The 21,145-nt window shown below is 39.0% G+C and overlaps 1 protein-coding gene across 1 annotated transcript; it reads right to left on the reverse strand.

The window, feature by feature from the left end:
• Positions 1-611: 611 nt before the first annotated feature.
• On the reverse strand, positions 612-18,075 carry LOC145157244 (uncharacterized). Its single transcript, XM_079076311.1, has 3 exons — positions 17,845-18,075; positions 1,736-2,024; positions 612-1,315 (listed from the first exon to the last, which is right to left on the reverse strand). The coding sequence occupies exons 1-3, from the start codon at positions 18,073-18,075 to the stop codon at positions 612-614; spliced, it is 1,224 nt and encodes a 407-aa protein (XP_078932437.1).
• Between the last annotated feature and the right edge of the window lie 3,070 nt (positions 18,076-21,145).

The raw sequence follows: 21,145 nt of genomic DNA on the forward strand, positions 1-21,145 counted from the left end.
GGGATCTTCACATTTGAGTTTCCCACCATTCCAAACTTAGCGACCAAGGTCTTCGTGTATGCCTCCTGATTTATAAATATACCTTCCTGGCTCTATCTTATGTTTAATCCACGGAAAAAGTTAATTGGACCCATTGAACACATCTCAAATTTCGTTTCCATTAGCTTTCGGAATTCAACTATTAAGTTGGGGTTAGTTGATCCGAAGATAATGTCATTAATGTAGATTTGGACAATCATTAAGTGGTCACCCTTTTTCTTGCGAAAGAAGGCTGGGTCAACCAAACCTTGCTTAAATTTGCACATTTTTAAGAAATGAGTGAGAGTTTCGTACCAGGCCCTTAGAGCTTCCTTCAGACCATAAATTGCTTTGTCTAGAATGTAACAGTGATTAGGATACTTCTGGTTTATAAAGCCTAGTGGTTGCTCCACATAAACTGTCTCCTCTAGCTCCCCATTAAAAAAGGCACACTTGACGTCCATTTGATAAACTTAAAAATTATTATGTGCCGCATAAGCCAGAAAGATGCGAAGGGATTCTAGCCTAGCAACGGGTGCGAATGTTTCTTCGTATTCAATGCCTTCTTCTTGACAATTCCCCTTTACAACTAGTCACGTTTTGTTTCGTATAACGTTTCCCTCTTTATCAAGCTTGTTGTGAAACACCCACTTTAACCCTACAACAGATGGATCCTTTGGAGTAGGAATCAGTCTCCAGACTTTGTTTCGGTCGAATTCATTGAGCTCCTCCTGCATCGCTTGTACCCAATCTGAATGGTCCAGAGTAATCTGAACATTTTTTGGTTCGAATTTGGAGGTGAACGAATTAAACATGCAATATTCTACTTTGGAGAATAAAGCAGTTCGCTTCACCTTTTGTTGTGCTCTTGTAAGAACTCCTAAAGACGATTCGCCTATAACCTGCTTTTTTGGATGATCTCTAGTCCATTTAATCTGAGGAGGATATTTAGGATCATAAGATGGATCCAATTCAGCATTTATGTCCTCAAATTCTGACTGTATATCCGAATCATCAGTCTGTACATCCGAATCATCATTCGTATTATATTTCTCCCTCTCGAATGATGTGAATGTCTCTTCTTCAGGTGTCGGATTCTCCCGCTGGAGTGGACTTTCGTGGGTCTCTTGTGGAGTTGAGTTCTCCCCCTGAAAATTTACATTGGAAGTGGATTCCGATTTCTCCCCCTGGAATGTAGCGTTTGTGTCATGCGGGTCATTCGCACTTTGTGGCTCTTTGTGCTTATCATTCGCAGCATCGTCAATTATTTTCTTCAATTCATCGACCTTGTTGTCAGCTATTTTTGATTAAGATGATATAGCCTTCTATGGCTTGTCAAATAGTAGCATGAATTCCTCATAAAGAGTAGAGATTGGAATTGTAGCTGGGCTTGGTTTAGGAAAAATCTCCTTTGATTTACTATCATTCGCTTGAGTCCTCTTTAAGTAGTTGTCGTCGAACATGACATAATAGGTTTCTTCTATTCATTTTGAGCGTTTGTTAAGAACCCTATATGCCTTGGAGGTCAGCGAATATCCCAAGAAGATGCCTTCGTTAGCCTTCACATCGAATTAGTTCATTTGTTCTTTAGAATTAAAAATGAAGCATCTGGAACCAAAAACATGGAAAAAGTTAACGTTAGGTTTTTGTTTGTTTATGATTTGATAAGGAGTGACAGAAAATCGTTTATTGAGAATTGAACGGTTTTGAGTGAAACAAGCTTTCCCAATCGCATCAGCCCAGAAACAGAGTGGCAGATTCGCAAATGAGAGCATGGTTCTTGCAGCCTCACACAATGATCGGTTTTGTCTTTCATCAACTCTGTTCTGTTGTGGAGTGTAAGGAGCCGAAAATTTATGTGAAACTCCTTTCGCTGTCAGAAATTCTTCAAACGCCTGGTTTTTGAATTCCAATCCATTGTCACTGTGAATATTGCGAACCAGCTTTCGCAGTTGTAATTCAATCTGCTTTATGAAGTCTTTGAGCTTGGGAGTGGCTTCAGATTTCTACTTAAGAAAATACACCCAAGTGAAACGAGAAAAATTATTCTACACTAACAAGAATATACTTATTACCACCAATACTTTCGATCGCAGACGGACCACAAAGATCGATGTGCAAAAGTTCGAGTGGCTCAATGACTTTCATATTCACCACCGTTGGATGACTTTTCCTACTTTGCTTTCCCAATTCTTATACAACAAAAAGATGATCCTTGTCGTACTTTGGGAGAGGAAGCCCTCGCACATGAAAACCAAGAACATGCTTGTTGATATCTTTGAAGTTAAGGTGTGAACGTCTTCTATGTCATAGCCAACTATCGTCTGCAGGAGCTTTTGTTAGAAGGCAAATGGTTGGCTTCCCTCATATCAGATTTAAGTTCAACGGATACATCTCGCCTTTGTGTTTATACTTTAGAAGGACTGCTTTGGTTTTCTTTTCTATGATCTCAAAACCTTTGTCGTCAAATGAGACCTTTAATCCTGTAACAACGACAAACAACGAAACACTTATAAGATTGTGTTGCAAACCCTCCACATAAGCAACTTTACGAATTGAGAATTCGTCATTTGTTATCATCTCGTAACATTTAAGCTATCCAAGTGAGTTATTCCCAAACTTCACTCTTCCACCATTTTTCAGTTCTCTAAACTCTGACATTTCCTCCTTTCTTCCTGTCATGTGACGTAAACAGCCACTGTCAATATACCATTCATTGTGAAACTGTTCGTCACGAATTACCTGCAAAAATTAAGCAGATTTAGGAACCCAAAGTTGTTTGGGTCCTTGTGAGCCTTTTACAGAAAGAGGAAGGTAATTGCAAGATCAACCCTATAGGTTCGTTTTATTAGGGTGGTGTTATCTTTCTTTGTAATTTTAAAAACCTTAATCCTCTTATCTTTTAGGTTAGTATCTTTTGAGGATGATGGTTTTTGATTTTTGTTTTGTCTTTTCACAAACCCTTTTTCAATTTTCTTTGTGTTAGTTTCGGGTTTTTTGATGGGAGCTTGATGATCCGAAACCAGTTTTCCTTTTCCCTTAACATCATTCGATGTCTTGATAGGATATGAAATATACTTAGTTTGTAAGTTGTGAGGTTTAGGATTCTCCACAAGGTTTTTTGGTTTTGAAAGAATAGGTTTTTGAAAAACTTTCTGTTTAATATTCTGTGAACTGTGAAACTGACTTTGCGAAGAGGTCTTTGGGTTCGCATTTGACACTACTTTCACATTTTGATTGAGAGGTTTTTCAATGCGAACAAAGTTGGGATTTTTGGATTGCCAAAATTGTTTTCTTTCCTTGAGATTTTTGTTGTATCTTGCGTTCCTTTGAAGTTTATGGGCTGCAAACTGTTATGAGAATTTGTGAATGTTAGCTTTCGCTCTTGGCTTTCTTGCTGGGGTTTCGTTTTGTACCGAAGATGTGTCGCTAGGAACATTCTTAGTTCCACTGGGACTTCCTTTCTCGTAACTGGAATTGACCTTGTTTAAAGGTTATGCTACGTATCTTCCTTTTACTCTCCATGAGGACCTTTCTGAGAGACCAACTGTTTCGTCAGCATTATCGATAGGAGCTGACCAAAGTACTCATCACATCCATCTGCGTTGTCTTCTTCAAATGAGGACATTAATTCGACTGTTTGATCCTTATTTACCCCATTGATTTTGAAAACCTAGTTAGGGACAGTTTGGACTTTTGGAAAAACAGTCGCAATTTCTTTTTAGACTTTTGGATTATTTTCAGAAAGACGTGCGAATTCAACATAATTTTCAGAAATTGGAACTTTCGCAACATCAGGTTCATTTTTAACAAACTCTGAACAGTCAACCTCATCCTCTACAGATATTTCACTCATATCGTTGTCATCATCTGTCACACCCCCGAACCAGACGGCGGAAACGTCCGAGGGCTCGCGTGACTTAAATTGAAATATCATCATAATGAATATACATGAAACATAACACATTCATCACCAAACATTACATAGTACAACTGGCATTGTTTACATCAAGTACATGGTTTACATTACATGATCCCAAAATATAAAGTGTTTGACGATTAGCAACGACAAAAGAAACTTTCAACACACTAGATTCTTCCTCGTTCTAACGGTTACCTGAGAATACAAGTTATATTGAAAACGGTCAACATATATAATGTTGGTGAGTTCATAAGTATGTTTGATGTAAAATAGTTTATGTCGTTTGTAAAACCCATAAAATCCGATATTTTCTGTAATAAGACTTTTCACGAAAATGTTGTGATGATCCTGTAAGTATATGCGTGAATGATTTCAAAACGTGTATAAATGAGAAGTTTTGCATTATGGTTATTGAAAGTACAAGTGAATAAGATTTGCTTTCCTCGATGTTTTCCGATAAAATAGTATGATTGTTTTGTATTATTGTATCGTCACAACGAATGAATATGATTTCCCATGATTACTTAGATGGTATTGGATCTCTATGTGAGTCGTTCTAACCATGCATGATAATGACTAGTTCGTCTGTCTTGGCATTCTAGTGAATGCCGGAATTTGATCTTAAGATTTTGTCACCCTAGACTGGCCGAGTCTAACTGTAGCGAACAGCTTAGATGTGGGGGACTCACCCCCGTATAGATCTATACACAAACTCTCGCTCTCCCTCCAGGAGACTTTGATTATAACTACAGACTACGACCGACACTTATTGGTGTCGCCCGTTATTACTCACTTAATCCAAATGAATTTGATTAACCTTGATTAACGACCTGATTTTGTTTACTTGAATAGAAGGTAAGCCTAACAGACGAGGAGAAGATGACTACTAGGCCCTACTAATTACGTATGTTATTTAAGGCTGTCGAGTATACGAAAGACCAGTTGGCCCATTTCGCATATGATTTATTTGGACCTTACTAGCAATGCTAATGGGCCACCGATGCCCAATAGCATGTAAAAGCCACTGAGGGTCCCTTAAGCATGTAATCGGGTCACAAGAGGCCCAATAACATGTATTATTTATGTTAGGCCCAAAAGTCATGTTAATGGGTCACGAAGGCCCAATAAACATGATTAGAATCTTTCAAGCCCAACAGTTAGAATGTTTACTTGTTTTGTATAATATTAGTGTTGCAAAGTTGTTTAATCGATATGTCGTAATGATCACCAAATTGTTTTATAACGATTCATAGATTTATAAAAATTGATATTTTTCTATTTAAACCCATAAGTTATAAAGTTTTGTATATTATGACCCAATTATTTTATTATTAACATATTTGACCAAAAATATTAGTTTGACCTATTCAGCCCCTTATTTTGGTAACGTTGGCAAATTTTTAGCCCTTTTTATGAAAATTGACATATTAGGTCCTTGAACTATTTTTCTTGACATTTTTGGCCTAAACACTTAATTAAATAATTTTTTAAGCCCAAAATTTTATTTTGGACAGTTTCAGCGCCTTAGTTAAAAGATTTGCATTTAAATCCACACTTTTCGCAATTTTTACAATTTTTACCCAAAATCCAAAATCTTTGTATTTTTAGTCCCTTTTGATAAATAAGGCCATTTTAACCCCTGAAATAGGTTTATTTACGTTTATAGCCCCTGTTTTGAGAAAATTTTCCAATTTAGCCCCCTTAAATTTGATTTTTCGCATTTTTGGGCCTAAATTGCAGAAAAGCCCAAATTTTAGCCCATTAGGCTAAAATTTACATTTTTTAGTCCTTTAAAAAGCCTAATATTTATAAAAACTCTTATTTTAGCTGTTTTGACCTTTTGATCCTTGTAGAAACCGCGATGACATCTTTTTCCCCATCTTTTGTTTATTTATCAAAAATAGTCCAATAACAAATTTTATGTTGTAGTATGTTTATTATAAACTTTTTATGGTAGTTTATCTTGACATGTTAAGTGAAATATATCCTAGATTACATATTTTTCCTTCTTGAACTATAGATCTCGAAATATCTTTCATTTTTAGCACATATTTACCACATAAACACAAGAAATCACACATAACATACAAATACACATAGATCTCCACATTTTAGTTGTATTCTCCCCCATAAATCATATGAAAACCGAAAATAGAGGGGTATGAACTCACCTTGGGTTTGTGGGATCGGTTTTGAAGAGAGAAATGGAAAGATGAAGTGATTTTTGGCCCTAGCAACTTCCTTGAGTAGATCTCGAACTCAGGAATATTTCTAAGAGTATAAACACCAAAAACTTTGTTTAAAGGAATGATCTAACAAGAGAGTGAAGTTATGAAGCTTGGATGTGTAAAGACTTACCAAAGATTGACAACACTTAATGAAGACTCTTGAATCCAAGCCAAATTTTTAGAATTCCTTGAAGGAAGGAAGGAGATGGCCTTAGAGAGAAATGGAGAGAATTTTTTTGTGTATTGTGTGTGTGTGGTGTGTCTTCGGCCGAAACAAGAAGAGAGGAGGGAGAAGAGAGAGTGTGAGGTGATAGGTGCATGGATGTATGTGATATTTTCATGGTTACATGGGGGATAATATGGAGGTGGCACTCCAAGTTAACTCTACCCTTAATATCTTCTTTTATTGTTTTTTTTAGTTTTATGCTTGGGCCGGAATGGGCTAAGGAAGGAGAAAGGAATCACTTTGGCCCATTCGTGCCTTGGCTCGAGTTCATGAGGCCCAAAAGGAAAACTTACGGCCCATTGGGCCCTTAGGGTAGCTCACAGCCCAATTTTTGTATAAAAGAATTGATGTATGGCCCATTAGGCTCATTGGATTTGTTATGGCCGAATAAGACCCATTAAAGATAAACTAGTCCATTTTAGGCTTATAAGGCCCAAAAAGGTTAAGTCTCATGAGAGTGGGTCCAATGAGAGCCCATTTAAGAGTTCTAAGCCCAAAATAGTCAAGTTGGAAGTTTATTGGCCCATTAGGCCCAATAAAGAAATCCTAGTCCATATTGGACTTAAACCGGGATTTCTAGGGTTTCCAACCTTTTGTTGACTATTTGAGTGTTTGTATAGAGTGTTTGATGGAATTTTGTTGTCATTGAATAAGCATCATACATGCTTTCAAGTTTTAGTTACAATGTTATCCTTGTTAATTGTTTACAAAGCATCAGAATTCCTAGTTGTGACATCATCCCCCCGTTAGAGGGAATTTCGTCCCGAAATTCTTTTTGAAGCTAGATTTGAGAATGTGAGAATAGGTGAGGGTACTTCTGCTTCATCTGGTCTTCGCGTTCCCATGTGAATTCCGGTCCACGTTTCGCGTTCCACCGAACTTTCACAATCGGAATGCGACTTTGCTTAGTACGCTTCACTTCCCTGTCCATGATTTCAACTGGTTCCTCGATGAACATGAGATTCTCGTTGATTTCGATTTCTTCCAATGGAATGACGAGAGTTTCGTCGGATAGGCACTTCTTCCAATTGGAAACATGGAACACGGGGTGTACACTGCTGAGTTCAGCAGGTAGTTGTAGTCTATAAGCCACTGGATCGATTTGGGCAAGGATCTCGAATGATCTAATTTACCGTGGGTTTAGTTTTCCCTGTTTCCCAAAACGAATCACCCCTTTCCAGGGAGAGACTTTTAACAACACCCGATCCCCAACTCGGAATTCCAAGGGCTTTCATCGTTTATCATCGTAGCTCTTTTGTCGGTCTCGTGTTGCTTGAAGTCGAGCTTTGATTTGAATTATCTTCTTTGTCGTTTCGCGTATGATTTCTGGTCCTGTTAATGCATTGCTTGGTGTCTGTTCTCTTTCTAGCTGAGTGTCACCTACCTCAGCCCAACACAACGGTGATCTACATTTACGTCCATATAAGGCTTCAAAAGGAGCAACTTTGATGCTTGAGTGATAGTTGTTGTTGTACGAAAACTCAATTAAAGGCAAGTGGGTATCCCACGACCTTCCAAAGTCTATCACGCATGCGCGAAGCATATCTTCAAGCATTTGAATGATTCGCTCACTTTGACCATCGGTTTGTGGGTGGTAGGCAGTGCTCATGTCGAGTTGTGTTCCCATAGCTTTCTGAATCGATTGCCAAAAGCATGAAGTAAATCTACTATCTCGTTCTGAGATGATAGATATTGGTATTCCATGGAGTATCACAATTTCCTTGATGTATATTCTCGTCAATCGCTCCATCTTGTATGACTCCTTTATTGGCAGGAAGTGAGCGGATTTTGTCAACCTGTCGACTATTACCCATAAAATATCCAATCCATCTGTTGTCTTGGGTAATTTGGTCACAAAGTCCACAGTAATCCTTTCCCATTTCCACTCGGGTATTACCGGTTGTTGTAATAGTCCCGAGGTCTTCTGATATTCTACCTTCACTTTATCACAAGTGAGGCACTTGCTAACGTAAGTGGCAATTTCTGCCTTCATGTTAGGCCACTAATACTGCTGCTTGATATCCTAGTAGATTTTATCTGAACCCGGATGGATGGAGTATCGTGTCTTATGGGCCTCATTCATGACTACTTCTCTGAATCCCCCAAGTTTAGGGATCCAAATTCGGTTCATGAAGTAATATGCTCCGTCCTTTTTGACTTCAAAGTTCTTTTCCATTCCATGTAACGTTTCGCTTGTTTTGTTTTCTATCTTCATGGCATCGAACTGGGCTGCTTTGATTTACGAGGACATATGGGATTGAACAGTTATCAAAGGAGTCTTCACACGACGATTTGAGTATTCTTTTCGACTCAAGGCATCAGCTACCACGTTATCCTTCCCTGGGTGGTACTTGATTTCACACTCATAATCGTTTAGTAGCTCAACCCATCTTCGCTGCCTCATGTTTAACTCCTTTTGATTTAAAATGTGTTGGAGACTCTTGTGGTCAGGGAAAATGGTGCACTTGGTACCATAAAGGTAGTGCCTCCAAATTTTCAAGGCGAAGACCACAGCTCCCAATTCGAGATCATGGGTGGTATAACTCACCTCATGTGTCTTTAGTTGTCGGGATGCATAAGTTATCACCTTTCCTTGTTGCATGAGTACATAGCCTAAACCCTGATTTGAAGCATCGCAGTAAACTACGAAGTCCTTTGTTCCCTCTGGTAGTGATAGTACGAGTGCACTACAGAGAGCTCGCTTCAGAGTTCGGAAAGCAACCTCCTGCTTTTCTGTCCATTCAAATGGCACGCCCTTTTATGTAAGCATGGTAAGTGGCTTGGCTATTTTGGAGAAGTTATGAATGAATCTCCTGTAATAGACTGTGAGACCTAAAAATAGACGAATTTCTGTGGGTGTCGTTGGGACCGCCCATCCTTCTATGGCTTTGACCTTAAAAGGGTCCACATGTATCCCTTCTTGACTGACAATGTGACCCAAAAAGTTCACACTATGGAGCCAAAAGTCACACTTAGGGAGTTTTGCGTATAACTTTTCGGTTCGTAGGGTTTCCAAGATTTGCCAGAGATGTCGGCCATGCTCCTCTTCGCTTCGAGAATAGACTAGGATATTGTCGATGAAAACAATGACAAAATTGTCGAGGAATGGTCGGCATATTCGATTCATCAAGTCCATGAATGCGGCAGGGGCATTCGTTAGAGCGAAGGGCATTACAACAAATTCATAATGTCCATAGCGAGTTCGGAAAGCGGTTTTGGGGATATCCTCTTCCCGGACTTTGAGTTGGTGGTAACCGGATCGCAGATCTATCTTAGAGAAGTAACTTTCTCCTTGGAGCTGGTCGAATAGATCGTCGACTTGTGGAAGTGGGTAGCGATTTTTGATAGTGAGCTTATTTAGTTCTCTGTAATCAATACACATCCTAAAGGATCCGTCCTTTTTCTTAACAAAGAGGACCGGAGCTCCCCAGGGTGAGAAGCTAGGTCGGATGAATCCTTTGCTCAAGAGTTCGCTAAGTTGGCTTGACAGTTCTTGCATCTGCAGGAGCCAACCTATAGGGTGATTTGGCAATGGGCGTAGCTCCCGGCACCAGGTCAATTCGGAACTCGACTTGTCTTTCTGGGGATATCCCCGGAAGATCTTCAGGAAAGACATCCGGGAAGTCGCAAGCCACTGGGATGTCTCGAATATTGACGTCTTCCTTGGACTTATCCACTATGTGAGCCAGAAATGCCAAGTCCTTCTTTTGTAGATACTTTTGTGCCTTAATGCACGAGATAAGACGAAGGTTCGTACTGGGTTTGTCCCCGTATATAATTAGGGTTTCTTGGTTAGGGAGATGAAGGCGAACGGCCTTCTCGCAACACATTATTTCGGCATGATGGGGGCTCAACCAGTCCATGCCGACAATCACATCAAAACTCCTAATAGTTATAGACATCAAGTTTATTTGAAAGACATGATGATTTAAGGTTAGGGTACATCCTACATAGATTTCCCCAGTTGATTCTTTTTTCCCATTAGCCATTTCCACCGTAAAGGTTTCATTAAGCTTTTGGGGTTGTTGTTTTAGCAAGTGTTTGAATTTATTACTCACAAAGCTTCGCTCTGTCTCGGTATCAAACATGATGCATGCATATGAGTGGTTAAGGAGAAACGTACCGGTGACAACAGCGGTATCCTGAACCGCTTCTCCTTGACCCATAGTCAGCACTCTTCCTGCTGCTCCTGTCGCCTGGTTGTTTGCATTGGGACAATTTCGCCTGAAATGTCCGGTCTTCCCACACCCATAACAGGTATAACTTGCTCCATCCTTTGTGGTGTTGTTGTTGTTGTTGTTGTTGGGAATCTGGTTTTGTGGAAGCCGGGTCCTACAATACTTTGCTGTATGGCCCTTCCGGTTGCATCTTGTGCACATCATCTCTCTGCATTCCCCGTGGTGATGGTAGTTACATTTGTTACACTTGGGAAGATTCCATGTGTACTGTTTCGGAGCATTCGGCGTGGATGAGGCTGGAACATGTGGTGCTGTGGTAGCTTGGGTTGCTGCATGGACAGTCATTGTCTGTTGTTTCTTAGATGATTCAGAGTTCTGTTTTCCTCTTCTCTTGTTGTTCTTCACTTTCTTATTCTCTTCTTCCTTCTTAACATCCGCTTCCACAATCTTAACACTCTTCTTGCTGCCATGATCATACAGTTTCTTGGCCAATCTTTTGGCGCTATCAAACGTCTCAGGGTTTGCCGCAATGACATTCCCTTGGATAGGTGCAGTCAATCCCTAGATGAACCTCTCAATCTTTTTCCCTTCTGAGGTGATCATACCCGGACACAGAAGGGATAGCTCGCTAAACGTGGATATGTATGCGTCGATATTGGAGTTCTGAACTGTCAAGTTCCACAATTCTTGTTCCATCTTTTGTATCTCGCCTCTAGGGCAGTACTCTGCCAACATCATTTCCTTCAGTTCTTCGCAGGGCAGAACGTTTGCCACTGGAAGGGTCATGGCTTCGATGTGACCGTTTCACCATGAAAGAGCTTGATCAACAAAGGTACATGCTGCGAACTTGACCTTGCACCCATCTGGACACCCGCAAATTTCGAAGACGGATTCAATTTTCTCAATCCACCTCTTTAGGGATATGACACCTCCCGTTCCATTAAAGGTTCGTGGCTTGGCATTGGTAAAGTATTTGTAAGAGCATGTCTTGGTAGGTCCTTCATTTATTCTGTTGTTTGAACTTCCAGCCCCCTGGCCGTTTCCTTCGCCATTGTTCCCTTGGTGGATTTGCGCCATGGCTACTGTGACTGCAGCAGATACAGCTGCTTGAAACGCAGCTGGGTCGACTTCCGATGGTGTCAGTGGTTGGTTATTTCCGCGGTTTGGTCTCTGCGGTATCTTGCTGTTACGGAACAAAAATATGTTGAGTATGTATTGTTTTTAAGTTGGGAATTTCATGAATCGGTTTGCGCATCTAAGTGTTTCCATAATTTACACTAAGCAATAAGAACATAAAACACATAGCAGATAACAACATCACAAATAAACACATAATATTTTCCACTAATATTATCAGCACTTTGATACATGAAAATTTGCTCGAAAGAGCATACATAGAGGTACAAAGTTCGACAGCATAACGACTCTATGAGTAGTGTAATCACTTAAACATGGAGTCGTTAGTACATAATATAGTGCGTACAATAGAAACCTAGCACTAGTAGAGAGGTCTACTGGTCCGAAGTGCTCTGAGATGCGTCGGGTGGTGGGGCTGATGATGTGGATGCGCCCTGAAGACGCGCCACCTGCCGCTTTGTGGCTCGTAGTCGATCCTCCCAAATTGCTTGACGTACCTGAAAGTTATGGATTACTTCTTGAGTTTCTCGTTACGCTCTTGCCACTGCGGCGCACATCTGATTCAGTTGCTCGGCCGTCTCCTGGGCTAGGTCGCCCGTTTTCCCTAACCGCCTCACCATGAGAGGAAGTGCCTGGTCGGCTGGCCCTCCGTCTCTCAGATCATAAAATTCCCTGGCCATCCCATATGGGGGCCGCTGCCCTTGCTGCCTGCTCCATCTCCAAATATCCACCCCCCATGGAGGCGTGGCCCCATTTGGGCCCATCCGATGAGCGGGAACCCTAATCGGGTAAGGTGGGTTGATAACTTCGGACTCAGCGTCCGAATCACCATCGCCATCATCACCGGGTTCTTCCTCGGTCTCCCCTTCGGGGTCTTCTTCGGCCTCCAAGTCTACCACTGGCTCCGCAAGTCCGACCTCGACTTCCGCTTCAGGTTCCTATTCAGACTCCTCCTCAGGGTCTTCTTCAGGTTCCTCTTCCAGCCATCCGTTATTTCCCTGGTTAGGGAAATACGGATCTCCAGGATGATGGAAGCCGGCCATACTGTCTGCGAGAGGGTATTTAAATAAACTATTATTACTCCTAAGATTTGTTATTTATATATAAAAAAATTGGGTTGATGCGTTCTCCTTGTTTAACAATAGGGTATGCCTAAGGTTTACTGACCATCGCGATCGTCCCAGGGCATGTGATAGTTGTATTACGAAGAAATGTAGTTGATCAGGCTACATTCATCCCTAATACAACTGTGAACAGTCCTGGCTTAACCGGGATGTCAGGTTCTCCCAATAATCTTATTTGATTTGTTATTATGTTCATTTTTCTAAGTCGCACAAGTAAGAGTGTTTATTAGCACATTTTATTTGTTTTGTTCAGAGTTATTTAGTCCCTTGCTGGGTTTATAGTTGCATATCAATGTGTGGTTAGATATGCCAGTTCACTATAAACAGAACTCTGATACCAACCTGTCACACCCCCGAACCAGACGGCGGAAACGTCTGAGGGCTCGCGTGACTTAAATCGAAATATCATCACAATGAATATACATGAAACATAACACATTCATCACCAAACATTACATAGTACAACTGGCATTGTTTACATCAAGTACATGGTTTACATTACATGATCCCAAATTATAAAGTGTTTGATGATTATCAACTACAAAAGAAACTTTCAACACACTAGATGCTTCCTCGTTCTAACGGTTACCTGGGAATACAAGTTATTTTGAAAACGGTCAACATATATAATGTTGGTGAGTTCATAAGTATGTTTGATGTAAAATAGTTTATTGCGTTTGTAAAACCCAGAAAATCCGATATTTTCTGTAATAAGACTTTTCACGAAAATGTTGTGATGATGCTGTAAGTATATGCGTGAATGATTTCAAAACGTGTATAAATGAGAAGTTTTGCATTATGGTTATTGAAAGTACAAGTGAAAAATATTTGGTTTCCCCGATGTTTTTCGATAAAATAGTATGATTGTTTTGTATTATTGTATCGTCACAGCGAATGAATATGATTTCCCATGATTACTTAGATGGTGTTGGATCTCTATGTGAGTCGTTATAACCATGCATGATAATGACTAGTTCGTCTGTCTTGGCATTCTAGTGAACGCCGTAATTTGATCTTAAGACTTTGTCACCGTAGACTGGCCGAGTCTAACTGTAGCGAACAACTTAGGTGTGGGGAAGTCACCCCCGTATAGATCTATACACAAACGCTCGCTCTCCCTCCAGAAGACTTTGATTATAACTACAGACTACGACCGACACTTATTGGTGTCGCCCGTTATTACTCACTTAATCCAAATGAATTTGATTAACCTTGATTAACGACCTGGTTTTGTTTACTTGAATAGAAGGTAAGCCTAACAGACGAGGAGAAGATGACTACTAGGCCCTACTAATTACGTATGTTATTTAAGGCTGTCGAGTATACGAAAGAGACGTTGACCCATTTCGCTTATGATTTATTTGGACCTTACTAGCAATGCTAATGGGCCACCGAGGCCCAATAGCATGTAAAAGTCATTTAGGGTCCCTTGAGCATCTAATCGGGTCACAGGAGGCCCAATAACATGTATTATTTATGTTAGGCCCAAAAGTCATGTTAATGGGTCAAGAAGGCCCAATAAGCATGATTAGAATCTTTCAAGCCCAACAGTTAGAATGTTTACTTGTTTTGTATAGTATTAGTGTTGCGAAGTTGTTTAATCGATATGTCGTAATAATCACCAAATTGTTCTATAACGATTCATAGATTTATAAAAATAGATATTTTTCTATTTAAACCCATAAGTTATAAAGTTTTGTATATTTTGACCCAATTATTTTATTATTAACATAATTGAACAAAAATATTAGTTTGACCTATTCAGCCCCTTATTTTGGTAAAGTTGGCAAATTCGTAGCCCTTTTTATGAAAAATGACATATTAGGTCCTTGAACTATTTTTCTTGACATTTTTGGCCTAAACACTTAATTAAATAATGTTTTAAGCCCAAAATTTTATTTTGGACAGTTTCAGCCCCTTAGTTAAAAGATTTGCATTTAAATCCACACTTTTCACAATTTTTACAATTTTTACCCAAAATCCAAAATCTTTGCTTATTTAGTCCTTTTTGATAAATAAGGCCATTTTAACCCCTGAAATAGGTTTATTTACGTTTATAGCCCCTGTTTTGAGAAAATTTTCCAATTCCTCCCCCTTAAATTTGATTTTTCGCATTTTTGGGCCTAAATAGCCGAAAAGCCCAAATTTTAGCCCATTAGGCTAAAATTTACATTTTTTAGTCCTTTAAAAAGCCTAATATTTATAAAAACTCTTATTTTAGCTGTTTTGACCTTTTGATCCTTGTAGAAACCATGAATGACATCTTTTTACCCATCTTTTGTTTATTTATCAAAAATAGCCCAATAACAAATTTTATGTTGTAGTATGTTTATTATAAACTTCGTATGGTAGTTTATCTTGACATTTTAAGTGAAATATATCCTAGATCACATATTTTTCCTTCTTGAACAATAGATCTCGAAATATCTTTCATTTTTAGCACATATTTACCACATAAACACAAGAAATCACACATAACATACAAATACACATAGATATTCACATTTTACTTGTATTCCCCCCATAAATCATATGAAAACCAAAAATAGAGGGGTATGAACTCACCTTGGGTTTGTGGGTTCGGTTTTGAAGAGAGAGATGGAAAGATGAAGTGATTTTTGGCCCTAGCAACTTCCTTGAGTAGATCTCGAACTTAAGAAGATTTCTAAGAGTATAAACACCAAAAACTTTGTTTAAAGGAATGATCTAACAAGAGAGTGAAGTTATGAAGCTTGGATGTGTAAAGACTTACCAAAGATTGACAACACTTGATGAAGACTCTTGAATCCAAGCCAAATTTTCGAGAATTCCTTGAAGGAAGGAAGGAGATGGCCTTAGAGAGAAATGGAGAGAATTTTTTTATGTATTGTGTGTGTGTGGTGTGTCTTCGGCCGAAACAAGAAGAGAGGAGGGAGAAGAGAGAGAGTGTGAGGTGATAGGTGCATGGATGTATATGATATTTGCATGGTTACATGGGGGATAATGTGGAGGTGGCACTCCAAGTCAACTCTCTCCTTAATCTCTTCTTTTATTGTTTTTTTTGTTTTATGTTTAGGCTGAAATGGGCTAAGGAAGGAGAATGGAATCGCTTTGGCCCATTCTTTCCTTGGCTTGAGTTCATGAGGCCTATTAGGAAAACTTACGGCCCATTGGGCCCTTAGGGTAGCTCACGGCCCAATTTTTGTATAAAAGAATTGATTTATGGCCCATTAGGCTCATTGGATTTGTTATGGCCCAATAAGGCCCATTAAAGATAAACTAGTCCATTCTAGGCTTATAAGGCCCAAAAAGGTTAAGTCTCATAAGAGTGGGTCCAATGAGAGCCCATTTAAGAGTTCTAAGCCCAAAATAGTCAAGTTGGAAGTTTATTGGCCCATTAGGCCCAATAAAGAAATCCTAGTCCATATTGGACTTAAACCGAGATTTCTAGGGTTTCCAACCTTTTGTTGACTATTTGAGTGTATGTATAGAGTGTTTTGTGACAACCCGAAAATTTTTTGGTTTTAAGACCCAGTCAATTAACTCAACTGAGTGTCAAATTCATTAGTACAAAGTTCTAGCCCGGTTAAAGGTCATTCTAAGGGTTTTGAGCCTAATACACTTAAGGAATAAGTGTTAGGAAGTACCTGCTAGAACCACAGTATAGCAAAGCAATCCCTAACCTCATTGAAATGAGTTTACCGCCACAAGACCATGAGTTTACGGCCGTAAACTCATGTGGCCGTAAACTCAAGGGTATAAAGATGATACTTGGCCATTTTTCTCATTTTTCCTTTCCTTAGCCGATTTTCCTTCATTCTCTCTCAACTATCATCCCGTTCTTCGCCTTAGATCTTCAAAAGTGTAAGTGTTCTATCCCTTGATTAGTTGATACATCTTATTAGCTAGCTACATACATTGATTTCATCCATGGAAATCATGATTATATAGATATTCAAGTTACACCAAGAACACCAAGAACACACACTAGTGTTCTTGGCCAAATCGACTAGTTCAAGCTCCTATATCGTAAGCACTCTTGTTCTAACTTGTTGTACACTAGATTAAACATGTTTAGACCTTAGAAACATCAAGAAACAAAGGTTGGAAGAGAGTTTACGGCCAAGGCATGTTCTTGGGCCGTAAACTCCGTTTTAGGGTGCAATGTTGCCCTAATTTCCTTCCTTATGCTTGGAAACTAGCCTAGACCTTTACCTTGATGTGCTAAGTACTTGAAAACATCAAAAGACCATCATCCATATGGGTTTACGGCCGCAAACACATGGAGAAATGGTCCATGGGCCGTAAACTCCATTTAGGAGTGTATTGATGCCACAAACACTTCCTAAGGCTTAAACTTGAAGTTAGGATGCTTCATTATGACTTTTAGGACTTCAAATCACAAAATGGTAGGAGTACCATCAGTTTACGGCCGTAAACTCATGGGTTTACGACCGTAAACTCCAATGGAGTTGGTCTCATGACCATAAACACCTTTAGATGCCATTTCACTTCCCTTTGATGAATCACATGTGATTCCAAAACTTGATCAAGGTGTTTCCTAGTCCCGGAAGGCGTTTTCTTTCATATAGTTGTTTATAAACACTATATTCATGTCAGTATGTGTCCTTATATGTCATTTAGGACTTATTGTGTCTCGGGACATCATTCGTGGAACTTCTCATCCTTACACGCACACCCGTTTGAATCACCCACATCAGGTGAGTTCATACCCCGTAATGAATCTTTTAACTGTTTTAACTGTTTTAAGGGGGGGAATACAAGTTGAACACAATGATAATTGTGTAAATGTTTGTTATAAACATCTTTCAAAATGTTACTTATGTCATTTATAAGTTGTCAAAACATTTCAAAACTCTTTTAAAGTTATGTTACTTTATAGTTATACAAAACTCTGTTTTTAAAGTACAAGCATAACTCAGTAGATAAATGAGTCTTTTCAAGAACAGTCCAAGTAGAACATTAGTAAGCTATAATAGGTATAGTTTAGGAGAATACTATTCATTACTACCTTCATGCCCTTCGCAACTAGGGCCAGAGTTCCCATCCCAGAAACAACTTTCTCTTCTTTTTTCACCTCATTTTCATGTGAATTCAGGATTCCTACAAGCATTGCCAAGGTATAATTCTTGAACTGCTCATGTGCCTTGACTATTGACACCACCTCCATCCACTCAGATCTAAGCCCATTCATGAATGTGACCTTTTGTTTGATAACTTCTCGTCCAATGTCGTGTTTCATCATCCTACTTAGAAGATGATTGTAACGATTGAATGTTTGACTCAAACTCTCTTCAGGCTTCTATGTAAAGGCACTAAACTTTGGAAGCTGGAGTGTTTGTGTAGAATGCTCAAGATCTGCATCTGTAGAGTAGAGTTCCTTAAGCCTATCCCAGATGGCTTTGGCTATGTCACAAGAACTAACTAGCCGAAAAGTATCAGCCGATAAAGCAAATCGAATGATTCTCATTGCCTTAACATTGCTAATCAGTTTGTTCTTTTCATCTTCAGGGATATCTTTAACTTCAAGAAGCGGTGTGTTGTAGTCAGACTGAGTTTTAATAACTCTTTTGGTTCCAGTGTGAATAAATGCTCCAAGAGTGATGGCCTCCCATATCAGATATCCGTTTTCTTCTAGACCAAGAACGTAATCTTCGAAGTGAAGCGCCCATACTTCATATTCATTGGCAAAACGAATTGGGACCCTAGTAGTTGATCCAATGGTGCTAGAAAGGTTTATGGAGTTGATGTGATATTCGTCGTGCTGCATGACGATATACTCTTTGAGACCTGTTAAGAATCAGACGTGTAAACTGATGTAGTTTTAGAATAATATTTCGATCACTACATAGCATCAAGAAAATTGTGATGACGGCTAAACCAGATCCAATATTAATGGAAACCCTAATGACTCTATAAACAGAAGAGTTGTGTATAGATTACACAGTCTCCTGCTCTGATACCAATTGTTAGGAAATTAACCCTTAAAAGATCGATTAGATTCAAAACATTTTAAGAGCAAGAACATGACAATGGATCAAAATATGCTTAATGATTATAAGCCACAAACTCAGAATATTTCCAAGATTACAAAACACGGTGCATGCATGCACCTTAAATACTATAACCATAATTAATAAAGACGGGTGGACAAGCCCAAACCCGTTTACCTAAATGGACTATATAATAAAATACAATGACGCAACACTAAATCCTAACATAGAGGGTCTTATTTGAGTTATTAACCGGAGGGTCTTATGTGCTTATACTGAGTTATATGATATCATGCATTTTGTCTTTGAGATTTATGATGTATATTATTTCTGTGCCTTATTGAGTTAGAACCGGAGAGTCCAAACCAGGTTGTGAGACCAAAGGGTCCTCACTGAGATACCAGATTGGAGGGTCCAACCCGAGTTGTGATAGCGGAGGGTCGTCACTGAGACACATGACCGGAGGGTCCTTATCGAGATATAGCCATGAGAGGCTAATTATTTGCGTGTGGTATTTTGGGGAACTCACTAAGCTTCATGCTTATAGTGTTGTGTGAAATATGTTTCAGGTAACTCTCAGGATCGCGGGAAGGCGCTGACATGATTGTACACACTAGCTAGAGATTATGTTTTGAGAATTCTGGGATATTGTCAAACATTTTGTTGTCTTGTGTTTTGAACAATTTATATATTTGGGTTTGAGAAATATGAAAATGTGTTTTGGGTGGTTTGATAATGAAAAAAATTTACTTGAAAAGTTTATAGTGTTTCAAATTGGTTATTACAACAAAGCAAAAAACTCCATACCAGGAGAAAGATCTAATTGATCACTACAACATATCATCATACTCAATACCAGAGCACAGATCTAGTAGATCACTACAGCATAACAGCATACTCAATACCAAAACACATATATAATAGATCACTACAGCATAACATCATACTCAATACCAGAACATAGATCTAATAGATCACTACATCATAACAACATACTAAATATCAACAATCCAAGGAATTCATAACCGTATATACTCAGAGGTGAGATAGTCACCCGGACAGGTGATCCTACTCTAAAACCACAACCAAGCAAGGAACAGGTAAGAGAGCTTATGACTATATACAGTCCCTAAAGCATCCCTCAACTAGCGGATAATCAATACGAGTGGGTCGGTATTGGTGCCTTCGACCCATGGGTATAGTGAGGCGAAACTCACCCAAAACCACAGAAAGAACATTCCAATGGTTAAAATTTAATAAAATAAATAAATAAATAAATAAATAATTATAATAATAAAATAAATAAATAAATAAATAATAATCCATAAAACCTCGAGATGTATTTTATATTTAATTTCTAGCCTTAAATCCGTAATAATTTAACAGTGTTAGTTTCAGGAGTTAATAGTTATATTTTCTGGATGTTGAGGGTTAACTGGTAACATATGGACTTGTATTGAATAGTTTTTTGGAAGCAGGGGCTAAAGAGTAAACTATGGACTTAATTCGAAAAGAAAAGGGGATGGAGGGACTAAAAGTGTTAAAATGCAATAAGTTGGATATGTGGAGGCGGGACTAAAACCCGTCACCTCTCCTCTCTTTTCTCGTTTATAAGCTTCGCACAAAACCTAAGCCTAAGAAAAAGATGCATCTGCCACCCTTATACCTCCCATCCTCCAGTCACCACCCCTTCTTTGATGCCGCCTTGAACGGCCAAGAGTCGTCGCCGATGTTGTTCGCTGTCGACGAGGATCGGTGTTGGATACCGTATCAGTGGCAAGATTAAGGGATCCAAAGGCTCGTAACTTTGATCGGGACCCGCGTTAAAACTATTAATTAAACCCAAAATAATAACTTAATAATTCTCCAAAATTTACTTGATGCAATATTAGACTTAATGGATTAAGTCATTAATGGGCTAAGTGAGGAACACTAACCTTAATTATCATTTTATGTAAAAAAAATCCCTAGATTCGAGGAGCTTTATTTTAGGCAATAATCGGGCGTGTATTTGGGCTGTTGACTGGACTATTATTTCAACTGAACATGACTAAGTCAAACCGTAATCAATCATCATCTTAAGTTATTAAGTGCTTAATGGGTATTGTTCTTACTTAACCGTAAACGTCATTTCATGTGAGACCGTAATCGTCATTTCATGTGAAACCCTAATCGTCATATCAAGTGAAACCGTAATCGTCATTTCATGAGAAGTGGTCACTGTTGCATGTGACTATGATCTTTGATCGGGTATTGACTCAAGTATCTTCCTGTAGGTGATTGGAAGTGAGTTGAAGCTGGTAGAGTCCTTCATTGCTA

This window comes from Lactuca virosa, chromosome 2 (genome assembly GCF_052849685.1).
Source record: "Lactuca virosa cultivar CGN04683 chromosome 2, Lactuca_virosa_CGN04683_v6, whole genome shotgun sequence".
NCBI lineage: Eukaryota > Viridiplantae > Streptophyta > Magnoliopsida > Asterales > Asteraceae > Lactuca > Lactuca virosa.

What these genes read in the sequence shown, in the direction of transcription:
- LOC145157244 (XM_079076311.1), bottom strand. Translation starts at nt 18,075, where the DNA reads ATGAAACACGACATTGGACGAGAAGTTATCAAACAAAAGGTCACATTC. An exon ending in TAGTTGCGAAGGGCATGAAG is followed by an intron (nt 2,025 to 17,844) that starts GTAGTAATGAAT and finishes TTTCTTAAGTAG; the next exon opens with AAATCTGAAGCCACTCCCAA. An exon ending in TGATGCGATTGGGAAAGCTT is followed by an intron (nt 1,316 to 1,735) that starts GTTTCACTCAAA and finishes AATCAAAAATAG; the next exon opens with CTGACAACAAGGTCGATGAA.